Source organism: Oncorhynchus mykiss, chromosome 1, assembly GCF_013265735.2.
Source record: "Oncorhynchus mykiss isolate Arlee chromosome 1, USDA_OmykA_1.1, whole genome shotgun sequence".
NCBI classification, from domain to species: Eukaryota; Metazoa; Chordata; class Actinopteri; order Salmoniformes; family Salmonidae; genus Oncorhynchus; species Oncorhynchus mykiss.
Genome location: NC_048565.1, coordinates 67,283,571 through 67,300,749, shown reverse-complemented (window position 1 = coordinate 67,300,749; position 17,179 = coordinate 67,283,571). Strand labels below are relative to the sequence as shown.

At 40.3% G+C, this 17,179-nt stretch overlaps 1 protein-coding gene across 2 annotated transcripts; it reads left to right on the top strand.

Moving 5' to 3' along the window:
• Window positions 1-9,531: 9,531 nt before the first annotated feature.
• LOC110527518 (visual system homeobox 1) lies at window positions 9,532-12,188 on the top strand. Of its 2 annotated transcripts, none has more exons than XM_021608848.2 (5): window positions 9,532-9,978; window positions 10,332-10,410; window positions 10,553-10,676; window positions 10,777-10,969; window positions 11,242-12,188. In XM_021608848.2, the coding sequence occupies exons 1-5, from the start codon at window positions 9,582-9,584 to the stop codon at window positions 11,502-11,504; spliced, it is 1,056 nt and encodes a 351-aa protein (XP_021464523.2). In that variant the 5' UTR covers window positions 9,532-9,581; the 3' UTR covers window positions 11,505-12,188. The 2 variants fall into 2 exon arrangements, with proteins under 2 accessions (XP_021464523.2, XP_021464532.2); XM_021608857.2 differs by having other exon boundaries at window positions 10,777-10,957; window positions 11,242-11,504.
• Window positions 12,189-17,179: the final 4,991 nt, after the last annotated feature.

Below are 17,179 nucleotides of genomic sequence, written 5' to 3'. Positions count from 1 at the left end.
AAAGCATGGCCAGCCGTAGAAAAATGCTTATTGGAATTCTCAATTATAGTGGATTTATCGGTGGTGACAGTGTTTTCTAGCCTCAGTGCAGTGGGCAGCTGGGAGGAGGTGCTCTTATTCTCCATGGACTTTACAGTGTCCCAGAACATTTTTTAGTTTGTGCAACAGGATGGAAATTTCTGCTTGAAAAAGCTAGCCTTAGCTTTCCTAACTGCCTGTGTATATTGGTTCCTAACTACCCTGAAAAGTTGCATATCACGGGGGCTATTCGATGCTAATGCAGAACGCCACAGGATGTTTTTGTGCTGGTCAAGGGGAGTCAGGTCTGGAAAAAACCAAGGGCTATATTTGTTCGTGGTTCTACATTTTTTGAATGGGGCATGCTTATTTAAGATGGTGAGGAAGGTACTTATAAAGAATAACCAGGCATCCTCTACTGATGGGATGAGGTCAATATCCTTCCAGGATACTGGGGCCAGGTTGATTAGAAAGGCCTGCTCGCTGAAGTGTTTTAGGGAGCGTTTGACAGTGATGAGGGGTGGTCGCTTGACCGCAGACCCTTTACGGATGCTGGCAATGAGGCAGTGATCGCTGAGATCTTGGTTGAAAACTGCAGAGGTATATTTGGAGGGCAAGTTGGTTCGGATGATATCTATGAGGGGGCCCGTGTTTACGGATTTGGGATTGTACCTGGTGGGTTCGTTGATCATTTGTGTGAGATTGAGGGCATCTAGCTTAGATTGTAGGATGGCCAGGGTGTTAAGCATGTCTCAGTTTAGGTCACCTAGCAGCACGAGCTCTGAAGATAGATGGGGGGGCAATCAATTCACATATGGTGTCCAGGGCACAGCTGGGGGCAGAGGGTGGTCTATAACAAGCGGCAATGGTGAGAGACATGTTTCTGGAAAGGTGGATTTTTTAAAGTAGAAGCTTCGAATTGTTTGGGTACAGACCTGGATAGTAAGACAGAACTCTGCAGGCTATCTCTGCAGTAGATTGCAACACCGCCCCCTTTGGCAGTTCTATCTTGTCGGAAGATGTTATAGTTAGGGGTGGAAATTCCAGGGTTTTTGGTGGTCTTCCTACGCCAGGATTCAGACACGGCTAGGACATCCGGGTTGGCAAATTGTGCTAAAGCAGTGAATAAAACAAATTTACGGAGGAGGCTTCTAATGTTAACATGCATGAAACCAAGGCTTTTACGATTACAGAAGTCTATATAATAGTACCAGACATGACTGAGAAACCCTTAGAATGTTAAGATGTGAAACAATGAGATAAACCAGCAGAAATCTGGATCAGGATAAAAGCTCTGAAGGGCTAAGAATCTAAAAACCTTAATCTGGACATATTATTCATCCCCCCAAATCAATTAATCCTCTTCTTGATATAATTATAATCCATGTTGGAAATAAATTAAATATGACATAGTTTGCTCAAGTGAACAGCGGCTTATACGAGTTCACCCCATGCCAAACGCACACACACACACACACACACACACACACACACACACACACACTTTAGTAGATATTGGATGAGCACTAAACCTTAACACTGTTAAGCACAATTTTTATTATCATACAATCAAAACCGATGTTGACACTTTGTATACCCTTTGTAAATCTGCACAAGCTTAGCAATCATTGTAGATTAATCATTGTTTCATTATGATTTTACAGAAGATTATACTGTTCTTGAATGGAAATGAATGAAAAATGGATTAAACAATTCATTTTGCACTCGATTAATGTGCACAGTAAGGGGATGGGAAGTGTGTGTGTGTGTGTGTGTGTGTGTGTGTGTGTGTGTGTGTGTGTGTGTGTGTGTGCGTGCTTGCATACATGCATGCATATGTGTGTTATGTGCAACCCAGTGTGCTTTAAGTGACGTTGGTACAACTATAACATCTGCTTCACCTTAAGATCCTGCTCTTATCATGTCCAGATTCTTAGTGGCCAAGTTTCCTGGAGATAAAGATTGCTGAAAGTGTAGTCTCGGGGACTACAAGATTGGCACACCTGTATTTGGGGAGTAGCTCTGTCAGGTTGGATGGGGAGTGTTGCAGCACAGCCATTATCAGGTATCTCCAGAGTTGTTCGATCAAGGACATTCAGAGACTTGTCCCAAAGCCACTCCTGCGTTGTCTTGGCTGTGTGCTTAGGGTCGTTGTCCTATTGGAAGGTGAACCTTCGCCCCAAGTTTGAGGTCCTGAGCACTCTGGAGCAGGTTTTCATCAAGGATCTCTCTGTACTTTGCTCCGTTCATCTTTGCCTCGATCCTGACTAGTCTCCCAGTCCCTGCCGCTGAAAAACATCCCCAAAGCATGATGCTGCCACTACCATGCCTCACCGTAGGGATGGTGCCAGGTTTCCTCCAGACGTGATGCTTGGGATTCAGACCAAAGAGTTCAATTTTGGTTTCATCAGACCAGAGAATTTTGTTTCTCATTGTCTGAGAGTCTTTAGGTGCCTCTGGCAAACTCCAAGCAGACTGGCATGTGCCTTTTACCAAGGGGTGGCTTCTGTCTGGCCACTCTACCATAAAGGCTTGATTGGTTGAGTGCTGCAGAGATGGCTGTCCTTCTGGAAGGTTCATCCATCTCCACAGAGGAACCCTGGAGCTCTGTCAGAGTGAACATTGGGTTCTTGGTCACCTCCCTGATCAAGGCCCTTCTCCCCCGATTGCTCAGTTTGGCCCGAGCGGCCAGGTCTAGTGGTTGCAAACTTCTTCCATTTAAGAATGACCACTGTGTTCTTGGGGACCTTCAATGCTGCAGAAATGCTTTGGTACCCTTCCCCAGATCTGTGCCTCAACACAATCCCGTCTCGGAGCTCTACGGACAATTCCTTCGACCTCATGGCTTGGTATTTGCTCTGACGTGCACTGTCAACTATGGGACCTTATATAGACAGGTGTGTGCCTTTCTCATAGCAAAGGTTCTGAATACTGAATACTCCCTCCCCCCATGTTGACTCCAATGTTTCCCACAGTTGTGTCATGTTGGCTGGATGTCCTTTGGGTGGTGGACCATTCTTGATACACACTGGAAACTGTTGAGCGTGAAAAACCCAGCAGCATTGTAGTTCTTGACACAAACTGGTGCGCCTAGCACCTACTACCATACCCCTTTCAAAGGCACTTACATTTTTTTTCTTGCCCATTCACCCTCTGAATGGTACACATACACAATCCATGTCTCAATTGTCTCAAGGCTTAAAAAGTGTCATAAGAGACTGTCCTGATGCAAAGACAATAAGATCAGGAAGAGAACAGCAGTGGCATAAAACACTGTCCTGTTGCAAACAATGAAATCAGGAAGAGAACAGCAGTGGTATATAATACTGTCCTGCTGCAGAGATAACGAGATCAGGAAGAGAACAGCAGTGGCATAAGAGACTGTTCTTATGCAGAGACAACGAGATCAGGAAAGAGAACAGCAGTGGCATAAGAGACTGTTCTTATGCAGAGACAACAAGATCGGTAAGAGAACAGCAATGGCATAAGAGACTGTTCTTATGTAGAGACAACGAGATCGGGAAGAAAACAGCAGAAGCATAAGAGACTGTCCTGATGCAGAGACAATGAGATCAGGAAGGGAACAGCAGTGGCATAAGAGACTGTCCTACTGCAGAGACAACAAGATCAGCAACAGAACAGCAGTGGCATAAGAGACTGTCCTAATGCAGAGACAATGAGATCAAGAAGGGAACAGCAGGAGGTCCCTCACATTGGCTGATGAGGGAATAAGTAGCTCTCTCCATTAATATGTTACGACAGTGGTGTCCCACGTTCTTGGTGATTACGAATCCTGAAGAACGTTAATAGAGAGTCTGAAACATCTGGACTCAGTCCAGTCCATCTGCTTGCACAACACATGTTCGTCAAGTGTGCACCGTGCAGTCACACCCCATCTATCTATGCCCCACCCCAGAGAGGATTTGTCCATCTGCCCAGTATGCCTTGTGTAGAGTACCGTGGGTCGGTAAGGAAGAAGACTGTTTGTGATCAAGAGTTTAACTCTGAGGAATCTCGGCTCCTATCTGATGACCTCATGTGAGAACATCCACATACCATTTTCAAACTATGATGCTGACCTGAACCGTATTGTGCTGGCTTGGATATTTTCTTTTTACATAGTCCTTTCCAGCACAGTACGAGCAACTAGTGCTCAAATGTGTAACCAGATGTAATGTGTAACCAGGCCAGTGAAGTAGCCTATGGGCACAGCACTGCTCAGTGTAGTAATAGTTACTCTGAACAATCTTTTTTTTTTTGGTCCAATCTGGCCTTTTTTGTTGAAATGTCATCATTTGTGTTATGGAAGGTCTCAGTTTTCAGATGGGCATCATTCATTTTACAGTATTACCTAGAATAGAGAAATTGAAGGATTTCCTTTTAAAATGTGCAGCCATCTTTAAACTTCACCTTGGCCTACCAATGAAAAATGGGCCTCAAGAACATTATACATTACTGTTACTGTTTTACATCACACATAATATGATTTTTACATACTATCATATATTATATTAGACGTATGATTTTACGCTGTAGGCAGGCAGTTTGCGGGTTGCCCAACTTTATTAAAGTGGCAATTTGCAGTTTAATAAACAATAACAAAGTGGACACTGCCACTTTTTTTGGTAAAACGCTGAGGGATAAGGGCTAGATAAATGTATCAATTCTCATATTCATAAACAGAGCTATGGGTGCAATGACTGGCCATGCAGGATATAAAAATGATAGTTTTGACCATGTTTTGAGGCTATACATTGTTTGTTTATGTTTACATTGCTTACAAACATTGGAGTCAAACGATATATTTATACATTTTGGGTTCTGATGAGTTACAACAGCTGAATTAAGAGCATGAGACAATCAATGGGTATAAATCATTAAGCCACGAATAAAATAAATCACATCAACCATAAAATCACTTGAGATTTAAAGTTTTTTTTTCTTCCCACGTTTAGTGAGCATTTGGTTGGGGCATGGGTGGAGCATTAAAATGACACCTGTCAACACTTCAGAGTGCTCTCAGAGAGTTTCTCAACTAAATGCATACTAAACCATCTTTGGTGCTCGGATTCCCTAGTGGCTGGATCCTATTCAGATGTAGGGCACGTGGCCCATCTATTAGCCAAACAACCCCCATGTTCCAGGGTTAGACAGAGAAAATTAGAGCAAAAAGCGATTTTTTGATGTGCTTTTTAAGAGATTAATAATCTTGGTGGTGGAGAATCGCCCTGAAATATTATCTGGAAAATAATGAGCAGAGAAACATTTACTATGATTATTATTAATTTTTAAAAATTATTTAACCTTTAGTTTCATCCCAGATAATCCCATTTGATTACACCATGAAACCCAGCCTTGTAATCTGGCCCTTAAAATAATGTTTTTCCTCCCTTCACTCAATTCACTGCAAGCACTCGTTTAAGAATGAAAGGGGTGTTTTTTTCTGCCTATTTTAAGGGAATTATTTCCATCAAATTAGAGAGGATGTTGTGTTTATCTCATTTTCCTCAATTTACCCACACATTAACTCATTAACTATACTGCTATGTGGGTTTAGAAACGGGTGAAACAAATTGAATACCACGCCTGGTAGCCTACTAATGCTGGCGCTGGTGTATGAGTCTGGGTAAACGGGCCTGTATAGAGTCTTAGTTATTGTCAATGCTGTAAGCCTAATAATTGTTACTGCGTGCCCTCTAGTCTAATGCATTGACTCGTTGAGGAGATTAATGATGGTAATGGTGATGATTTATTCAATTTATATTTTATTTTAAGGGATGAGGGATAATTCATGTTACTTACCTCTTATAATTGACATTGAAAACACTTATCTGATGTTAACTGTGGATTATCCTGAATAATCTTTTACTATTTTATATAATTTTAAATTCGGATAGTTCAATGTTAGGATGGTCCACTTATTATGTCCAATAACTGAGCCTATCATGTTAGAATCCCACGATTTCCCATAAACTATTAGCTATTTACGACCATATCGCTCTAAACCCGTGTGAAAAACACACCACATGCTCTTTGATGGATATGTGTCCTAAAAGCATATTTCACATGGCTCTGTATTCAAGTGATAGATTAAACTAATTTAATGCATTTGGTTAAGAAGATTTCTCTCATTTATTTTTAAATCAGAGACCGACTCCAATACACCTCCTTAAATAAAAAGTCACAGGGCAGACGGGGATGATCTAACTTTATTAAACGAGCACCATTTGCCAGAGTAACCTGTTGTCATTATTCCCTTAACATGCACTTTCCTCTCTATGAGTATTCTGACCTTGAATTCAAGCAGGGCCAGTGCCAGCAATGTATGCGTTTGGGGGTGGAGATAAAATAAATGGAGGTGTGTCTACAGATATGAAATATTCTAACCTTGACTTAATTCCCTAATATGTCCACCACCTTTACATAACAGGAAACCATGAATAAGGTCGAGCGAACCGGCCGGTTCCAAATGGAAAAAGCATCTACTGTATTTTCTCCTATAGAAATAACAGCATTCTCCATGCGATGTTATTTATAAATTGATCAGAGCTATTGATAAGAGTTAGGTAACTGAGTAATCCGTGTAAATATAGGTTATTTTTGTATATATATTTTACCTGATGATGGCTGGAGATGAATGTGAACGAGTCATATGGCAGGAGAACGACCCTAAGTAATAACCACATATAACCACATATATTTAACTGCCAATTTAGTGTTCATTCCTTTCCCTACATTCATTGCCTTCCATTAAGACTATATATTTTGACTTAGCTACCTTTATTTATTTACTCTGTAAACGCTGTCACATCCATGTGGTTGCTCAAACCGTTCCTTTGAATTTGACTAGCACTAGCCATCACACAGTTCCACGATCAGTATGGGCAATTAGGGTATATTTTTATTATATCATACTATTATATACTCTTCTCCATATTATAATTATATTGTAGTCTACACTACTTGCAACCTTACCATTGATGACCAGAATGTGACAACATTCAGAATTAATCAAACCACTTTTTTTCCGATTGTGAGTAAAGGCTCTATTAGGATAGGATTCACGATTATTCCCTAAACATAAATAATGACTAAAATCTTTATTTTTTATTTAACTAGGCCAGTCAGTTAAGAACAAATTATTATTTACAATGACGGCCTACCCCGGCCAAAACCTGAACGACGCTGGGCCAATTGTGCGCCGCCCTACGGAACTCCCAATCACAGCCGAATGTGATGCATCATGGATTCGAACCAGTGATTACAGTGACACTTCTTGCACTGAGATGCAGTGCCTTTGACCGCTCCGCCACACGCGAGTGTTCTTTTTTTAAATCTACCCATGGTAGATTGGCTATCTTTGTATATTCTGAGCGCATTCTATATAGTCTACATTCAAGTATTGTGCCGATCAAATTCAAATGAAAGGTACACCATTTTAAAAGGGTTGCTTGAGATAAATGAATAGTAAAACGAATTGAACAAAAACTCCCTGATCAAATTGGTAGGCGACCCAGTGGGTGTTTTCTGCGGTTTAATTGCATGTATTCAGTGTATACAAAGGAACCACACTAAACCTCAAATCTGAATACAAACTACTGAGAAGTGCGTAGGAATGGCGTTTGTATGGCGTCAATTTCCTTCTTCGTTATCGCCCCTAGGAGTAGAGCAGATGCATATGTAGAGAATCCCGCACATGCGCAGAAGCGTCGGGATCTTAAGAGGTCATGAATAAAGGTCCATGAAAAGTGGCATCCGCTGTCACTTCGTTTTTTTTTTTACAAAGTACCTGCAGGCAGCAACACACCCCCTCCGCTCAATCCCTTGGGATTACCATCATTTGGTTTTAATGTCCAGATTTACTTTTACACAAGGAGCTTCATTTTCTCCCGAGACCTCGTTATTAACTTTATCTAGCCTACAAAATAAAGCTGATTCTGCGTCTACGTCAAACCAATTACGGGTTTATCCTAATATCTGTACAGACAGGAAATTTGGTGAAGGGCCGGATTACGAACTCTAATTACACCGGGAGATTTTCTCCACGTTAGTTTGCTGTGGTCTAGTGAAAGTGCATTTAGAGGGACATGTGTCATGATGAATATGAAATACTATTAAGATCGGCGCCTCGTTTGCTGCTGGCAATAGGACAACCACACACACACATTTCTGACAATTTATGGGCTAGGTCAATAAAGACCCTGAGAGCAAAATATTTTAGGCTATACTGCAAGGGACAAATACAGTTGCGGACCAATAGACACCCTTGTACTTTTCGTAAAGAATTCCCTACTTCTAAAATAAATTTAAATAGAGAAAAACGTTGGTCTACAGACCTTGTGTTGAATTTTCAACTCTGTAATTCAAAGGCCATTTACCCAAATGAAAAATATGCTTTGTTAATCCAGATAACATATTGTCAGGGAGATTTTGACCTTTCTTGAATATGAAATGAATGCCTTTCCTTTTTATTCATCAGGAGTGTCTAATAGACTAGAGTGGAAAGTCGAAATCAGTTGTAAATATTGAATCAGATGTGGTAAACTGTCGTTTGTAAAAGTAATTTGAATGCATGATGTGATGTGCATGCATATGATGGACTTTCTTTGTTCATATTTTTCAGTTAGCCATAGGCCTAGCCTAAAAAAAACGTTGTAGTGCAAAGAACATTAGAAAACAATATTTATATCGCGGGAAACATAAAAAGTATCGTGATTATGCATTGACAGCTGACATCGCCAGGCCACGTTTCCAGGCTATTTACATGGCTATTTAAATGTTCTCTATTCTGCAGGTTGCATCATTAGTTTGCTATAGCCTATTATATAATATTATTTGCCAAAATGAATTTAACATGCAATTTATTAAATCCCAGAGCGATTATAATAAACCAACGATTTAAACTTATTTTCAAATGTTAATCTTTTTGCGTTTTAAACCTATTTCCAGTTTGGCTATAGGCTGTCACGCTAAATAGGCTAGTCCCAAATCAACAAGCTATTCTCTCATTTTCACTACATGGGCAAACAAAGATTTTCGTTGGGATATAATATGTTTTGACATTTACAAATAATACAACAATGACATTGAAGCATCACTGAGCAATGACCATAGCCCAACAACCTCAGATTGAGATACAATTAATGAACGTTTGATTGCTAAAAAAAAACTATATTTCAGTTTTGGTTGATAATTGCAAAATGTCACATGGCCTGTATTCCTTCAAAATATTATTTTGAAAGTTGTAAATCATTCATTATTGTTTGGCCTGCAGACCTGGCTACATAAGTGACATTTGCCATCAGAGAAAAACACTTAGGACCAATTCGGATAGAGGGGACAGAGGAGAAAATCCTTATCGGATTTGATGGGAAATTGGTGGCAATTAATCCTTTGGGATTGAAAAAGGGAAACGCCTCCTTTCGGTTTGACGGGTGCCTTTTGCTCTGATTGGTCACTAGAGGTTATCCCTGGATATGACACAGGGATAAATTGTCCTGCCGTTTGTCATCTCCCGCCTCATCACCCCGAGCTACAGGAGAAAGAGAAAGTAGCGCTTTACAATGACAACCATGACAGGAAGAGATGATGGCTCGGATGAAAAGCCCAAAGTCAAGATGCTGGCTCCATCATTTGGGATCGATAAGTCACGACTTCATGGATCTGGGTTTAGGTCTAAAGGCTTTGCCATCACGGACCTACTGGGTCTTGAAACGGATCTCCAGCCTCGCCCATCCGGACCTCATGGAGTAGGAGGTAACGGGGATATTCAGAGCACTGGGATGGGATTCCCTTTCGCTGGAGGATCCTTGCCGCTTGGTCTAGGGTTTCTGTGCAGTTTGGCGGCTCAGCAACCTGCGGGAGCCCCCTGCTTCCTACCGAGTCACATACCCCTCCTTCAGTCCAGGACCGAGAGTCATTTCATGCAGAACTTGGAGCAACAAAGAGACCCCTACTCTGGTACAGCTCACTTCAAATAGTTGACTTTAAAGTTAGTGCTTTAGGGAAGCGGTCCACTTTGCATTTCTTCTCAGGGGGTCCTGAAACAGCCACTTCTTCATGTAGCTCAATTTATTTCAAATTTGATTGCGTTCAAGGTTGATTTATCGCGAGACTAATATGGGAGCTGTTATTTTGGATAACATTCCAACGTGTAACTTTTGATACATATCATTTTATTCAATTAGTCTATATAGCATGTATAAGCTCTCAATGTATAAAAAATGTTCAGCACAATTTTCATGTAACGTTTATTCGTTTGATTTTGAATAGATTGTTTTGTCTCTAATATATGTTTTCCTTTTTCTTTTCAGATGATGAATGTCTCTCTGGTGATCGAAACGATTCGAAACACTCAGGGAACTCACAGAAGAGAAAGAAAAGGAGGCACAGGTTGGTACATAATGATGACAGTTTTATTGCTCTAGAGCAAAAAAAATAGAGACATTGAGTAGACTATTACTTTAAACTAATGAATGCCTTTGGGAAGCCTGCTTTATCAATGCTTCCAACTTAAAAAATAAATAATTTACAGAACCGTGTTCACATCGCATCAACTGGAGGAGCTCGAAAAGGCATTCCATGAAGCACATTACCCAGACGTATATGCCAGGGAAATGTTAGCAATGAAGACAGAATTGCCCGAGGACAGAATACAGGTAGGCCTATATAAACATGTAGGCCTACAATGGCCATATTGATGGTTTAATATCGGAAAGTTTTCCAAAGATCTAACATTTTGTGCCTATTTTTTTCCAGGTATGGTTCCAGAATCGTCGGGCCAAGTGGAGAAAACGTGAGAAGTGCTGGGGACGCAGCAGTGTGATGGCAGAGTATGGGCTCTACGGTGCCATGGTCCGCCACTCCATCCCTCTGCCAGAATCAATCATCAACTCCGCCAAGAGCGGGATGATGGGCTCCTGTGCTCCCTGGCTTCTAGGTGAGCCAGCAGGTTGTTTGCTTTATTCATCATATAAGACTCAAATATGTATTTAATCCATTGAATACATAGCTGAGATGTGTTTTGTATCTGTACAATGTTTGATATAGGCCTAGATGTAGCCTACAACATAACATAGACATAATAACGAGGAAGTAGGCCTAAATGTTACATTTTCGTTTACCAATAGGGCTAACCTCTACTTATGTGGGTTTATTTAGCTATAGGCTACGTGTACGCCGAGACTAATTGTTTTTTTTCTTCATTTTTATCACTTTACGCAGGAATGCACAAGAAGTCCATGGAGATTGTAAAGCAATCCCCAGGTACGCCAGAGTCTTCCCACTCGGAAACTTACTCGGAGGAAACTAAAGGGAAAGACAGCGACATGTCCTGGCCCAGCCGCGCTAGTGCTGTAGACGACAGTGAGGACATGGCAATAGACCTATCCAGCACCTCCAAGCAGGACAGCAACAAGAGCACTTTCAAATCATTGTCGCCGCAGAGGGATCTCGTTCCCAACAGTGATTCAGACGATGAGAGCTAAATAGACGTCAATCCCCGTTGCAGACAGTGAGCTCGGACATTTGCGTGGAAATGATGCTCACCTCGAAGACAATTCCCACTGGGCACAGACGTCAAGTCAACGTCTATTCCACATTGGTTCAACGTAATTTCACTGAATGACGAGGAAACAACGATGATTCAACCAGTGTGCGCCTTGTGGGTTATTTTCCAAAGATGTGCAACGGTCCCATCAATTTAGGAGTGTACAGTGTACTTGTCTTATTTCTTAATACTTGTATTTGAACATATGTTTTATAACCTTGTCTGGTTTTAAATAAGATACTATTTAATGTTTTATTCCTTTCTATGCTTTTGTTACATTTTTTTGTGGTATTGAAATAATATTTCAAGAAAGAAGAGAAAGGACCACCAGAAATACACATACACAAACACATTTCTCTGAAAACAATTACTGAAAATTACAAACCTTACATCTTATTTCATATTTTTGAATGTTGATGGTTAGGGTGTAAGCCCCATCGCCTGCATTTTGTATAAAACATCAACTAAAATACACAGATCATCGTTATCAATGGGCGAAATTAAGCACTTTAGTTGTGTTGATACTGAATGTCATGCTGCATTCAGAGGTCAATTCCACTGTAATGACAGCGAAAATAAGAACAGCAATATCATGAAAACAGTCAAATAAATAAAATCTTTTTTTTTAAATTCTGTCTTTCTTTGAGTTGTTCGTATACCTTCATTCACTTGATGTACCATTTAAATGGGTTAAAAAAAGACATACGCTGATGCAATAAGGTACTAACTATAGCGTACACTGATATAACTAACTTCTATGAAATAAATTACATTCCAAAAGGTAGACTTTGCGTATGCACTTAAAATGTTTTCTAGCACACATCTTTGACACCTGCTGTCGTTGCTATGTTGGTACACTTACCACTAACACACAGTTCCACATTGTTGCTTTTTTCCCATTTATTATTTATAGTCAAAAATAAATATTGAATGTTGGGAAATTCTGACAGAAGAGGACAACCAACAGAATCAGTGTATCGATGAGGCTGTATAGTGGAGCCGGTCGATCGCTTCAAGTTCCTCCGAGTCCACATCACTAAGGAATTAACATGGTCCACACAAACACACAGAGAGAGAGAGAGCGCATCTTTCCCCTCAGGAGATGAGATTTCCTGTTGACCTAAAAACATATTTTTTAGAAGAAAACAGAGATGGAGATAGGCCTACACAGTTGGTTCTCTCACCGCCTTATTCGCCCCAAAAATGTTAAGACTACATTAAATATTTAACAGAAATCAAAATTACTCTAAATAAAAAACCAACTAATTAGTTCACGACATGGGTATCAAAACACAATGTTGAAAATGTAGGCTATTTATCTTTTTTTGGAATACAATAAAAGTATTAAAACGATTCCAAAAACAAAATTGCACCCTGACCAATTTTGAAGATTGAAAGGCACATGATATTTCCTGTACATTAAACGTGTAACCTTTTAACCTCTAACAAGCAAACAAGACGGCGGTTGTTCAGTTGAAGCGCCGTAACAGCCCTGGATGCCTCATTGTATATGTATGCGCATACGAGTAGCAGAAGACGATGATGATTGAAAGAGTTATGATGGTAATGGGAGCATCCTTGCAGTGGCTCTATTTAACGCACCCTGTCCCAGGTTGAGCAGGTCACGGTCATTCCCACTAAGCACGGACCGACGCCTGGTCCTGTCCAGACATCTTTTTGGGGGTGGGGTCCGGGCGATGAAATCTGAATCATAGGCGTTTATGTTTGGTTCAAATTGGGTCAGGTCTGGATGGGCCATGATTTCAACATCCACAGCAACACAACCTCACATTTAATTCGTGCAAATATGTACAAAAAGTATTTCAGCAGGTATGGGATATGGTCAGTTTTGTGTTTTTTTGAGTGTGGCTAATTCATGTGAAAATATATATATATTTTATAGTACAGTATAATGTACTGTACTATACCCTCCTTTACTCTCATGCCCTCTACTCTACTGAACAAAACTGTACTGTACTGTACTGAATTAAATTATACTGTATTGTAATCAAATCAAAATCCAATCAAAGTTTATCTGTCGTGTATACAGTTTAGCAGATGTTATAGTGGGTGCAGAGAAATGCTTATGTTACTAGGTCCTAACAATGCAGGAAAATGTTCAGCAACTACACAAATAATACATATATTTTTCTTAGTAATTTTTATTGTAACAAAAAATCTTGGAATGTCGGAACAATTCCAATTAACCCAAATAGCACTGTAACAGTAATAGAAATGCAATCTATACATACAGTGGGACAAAACATCATTTAGTCAGCCACCAATTGTGCAAGTTCTCCCACTTAAAAAGATGAGAGAGGCCTGTAATTTTCATCATAGGTACACTTCAACTATGACAGACAAAATCATTTTAAAAATCCAGAAAATCACATTGTATCCTTTTAAATTAATTTATTTGCAAATTATGGTGGAAAATAAGTATTTGGTCAATAAAAAAAGTTTATCTCAATACTTTGTTATATACCCTTTGTTGGCAATGGCAGAGGTCAAACGTTTTCTGTAAGTCTTCACAAGGTTTTCACCCACTGTTGCTGGTATTTTGGCCCATTCCTCCATGCAGATCTCCTCTAGAGCAGTGATGTTCTGGGGCTGTTGCTGGGCAACACGGACTTTCAACTCTCTCCAAAGATTTTCTGGATTTTTTTTTCTCATTTTGTCTGTCATAGTTGAAGTGTACCTATGATGACAATTACATGCCTCTCTCATCTTTTTAAGTGGGAGAACTTGCACAATTGGTGGCTGACTAAATACTTTTTTGCCCCACTGCATATACACCGGAATTGACACAAGATATACTAAGTATGATATGTACAGCAGTAAATATATTAGAGTGAGCTATGTCAAGAATCCAGTATATAAAGAAATATGCAGTGCGTATAAACAGTGTAACTAAAAGGCAATGTACAGTAGTAGAAAAAATAGAATGAGCGAGAATACATGATTTAAACACACAGTACAAAACCCAATGGCAAAATGGATAGAATTGCAGGAATTTAGCTTCCAGACCAGAGTCCGGAATATAAATATACTGTCTACAGTCAGGTCCATAAGTTTTTGAACAGTGACACAATTTGCATCATTTTGGCTCTGTACGCCACCACAATGGATTGGAAAGGAAACAATAAAGATGTGCTTTAAGTGTAGACTTGCATCTTTAATTCAAGGGTTTAGTCAATATTATGTAATTTGACAAACTAACAAAATCATCAATTAAATTGCTAGATTTAATAATTGGTTGCAAATTCTTTGCCTGAAGTCTGGAACCGATAGACATCACCAGATGCTGGGTTTCTTCCCTGGTGATGCTCTGCCAGGCCTTTACTGCAGCTGTCTTCAGTTCCTGCTTGTTCTTGGACCGTTTTGCTTTCAGTTTTGCCTTCAGCAAGTAAAATGTATGCTCAATTGGATTCAGGTCAGGTGATTGACTTGGTCATTGCAGAACATTTAACTTCTTTGCCTTAAAAAAGTATTGGGTTGCTTTCGCAGTATGCTTCGGGTCATTGTCCAGCTGCACTGTGAAGCGCCGTCCAATGAGTTTTGAAGCATTTGGCTGAATCTGAGCAGATAAATAGTATTAAACATTTCAGAATTCTTTGAAAAAATCTGGTCTTCCTGCTTTTGAGGCTTGCCAATGGTTTAGATCTTGTGGTAAACCCTCTGTATTTGCTCTGGTGAAGTCTTCTCTTGATAGTTGACTTTCACACAGATACGCCTACTTCCTGGAGGGTGTTCTTGATCTGGCCAATGTGCAGTTGTAAACCGTAGTCCGGCTTTTTTATGGCGGTTTTGGAGCAGTGGCTTCTTCCTTGATGAGCGGCCTTTCAGGTTATGTCGATATAGGACTCGTTTTACTGTGGATATAGATACTTTTGTACCTGTTTCCTCCAGCATCTTCACAAGGACCTTTGCTGTTGTTCTGGGATTGACTTGCACTTTTCGCACCGAAGTTCGTTCATCTGTAGACAGACAGAACGCATCTCCTTCCTGAGCGGTATGACGGCTGTGTGGTCCCATGGTGTTTATACTTGCATACTATTGTTTGTACAGATGAACATGGTACCTTCAGGCGTTTGGAAATTGTTCCCAAGGATGAACCAGACTTGTGGAGGTCTACAATTTTCGTTCTGAGGTCTTGGCTGATTTCTTTTGATTTTCCCATGATTTCAAGCAAAGAGGCACTGAGTTTGAAACAATTGTTGGAAAAATTACTTGTGTCAGGCACAAAGTAGATGTCCTAACCGAATTGCCAAAACTATAGTTTGTTAACAAGAAATTTTTTGGAGTGGTTGAAAAACGAGTTTTAATGATTCCAACCTAAGTGTATGTAAACTTCCAACTTCAACTGTATATTTTCCACACTAGGAATAATTCTGTGAAATTGTGAAAATGATGGTAATGCCCTTTTAGTTGAAGAGCTATTTGAAAAGACCACCTGAAATGTCAGCCTGTTTTGGTGGGATGGAGTTTTGACATCACCATTTGGTATATTAGTTAATAGACCAATAAGAAAGAGAGTTCCAAACCTCTCTGCCAATAAAAGCTAGTTTTCAGTTTCCCCCTCCCCCTCAGACCACTCCCAGACAGTCCTAGCAAAATTCTTGCTTGAGAAATTGCTCTTTGCTAAAAAGCTACTTCTGTTCCTTTTTGATCATTTTAATTGAAAACAATCACAGTAAGGTGCTTAATTCTTTGCCAGAAATGATTTGATATTGAGATAAAACGTATGCATTGGATCTTTCAAGTGACCAGTGTTCAATGACTCTATGTACATAGGGCAGCAGTCTCTAAGGTGCATGGCAGAGTATCGGATTGTAGCCGGCTAGTGACAGTGCCTAAGTTTCAGGGCAAGGTACTGGGCGGAGGCCAGCTAGTGAATTAAACTCTCTTGTACTGTACTCTACTTGACTCCACTGAATGACACTATATGACACTCTACACTCTATTGTACCGTACTCTACTGCAGGGGTTTTCAAAGTGGGGTCTGCATTAATCTGTTGTTGCATCTTAAATTAAATGCATTTTGGACAAGGGATCCGTGGAAGGTGAGTGTGCAGTACAATACAGTATATGCTTTGGACACTTACAAGAAAGCCCGCTACAACCTCAGACGAACCATCAAACATGGAAAAGGTCAATATAGGACAAAGACAGAATCATAATACATCGGCTCCGACACTCATCGGATGTGAAAGGGTTTGCAGACAATTACGGATTAGAAAGGGAAACCTAGCCGTGAGTAGCCCAGTGATGCAAACCTCCCAGTCAAGCCGAATGTCTTCTATGCTCGTTTCGAGGCAAACAACACTGAGCCAGGCATGAGAGCCCCTGCTGTTCCGGGCGAATGTGTGATCTCGCTCTCCATGGCCGATGTAAGACTTCTAAATACAATAACACTCGCAAGGCCACTGGGCTAGACGGAATACCAGGGCACATTCTCAGTTCATATGCAGACCAGCTGACAAATGTCTTCGTGGACATTTTCAACATTTCCTTGTCCCAGTCTGTAATCCCAACATGTTTCAAGCAGACCACCATTGTCCCTGTTCATAAGAACTCAAATGTAACCTATTGTCCCATAGCACTCACATCTGG

What these genes read in the sequence shown, in the direction of transcription:
- LOC110527518 (XM_021608848.2), top strand. Translation starts at nt 9,582, where the DNA reads ATGACAACCATGACAGGAAGAGATGATGGCTCGGATGAAAAGCCCAAA. An exon ending in AGAAAGAAAAGGAGGCACAG is followed by an intron (nt 10,411 to 10,552) that starts GTTGGTACATAA and finishes AATAATTTACAG; the next exon opens with AACCGTGTTCACATCGCATC. An exon ending in GCTTCTAGGTGAGCCAGCAG is followed by an intron (nt 10,970 to 11,241) that starts GTTGTTTGCTTT and finishes CACTTTACGCAG; the next exon opens with GAATGCACAAGAAGTCCATG.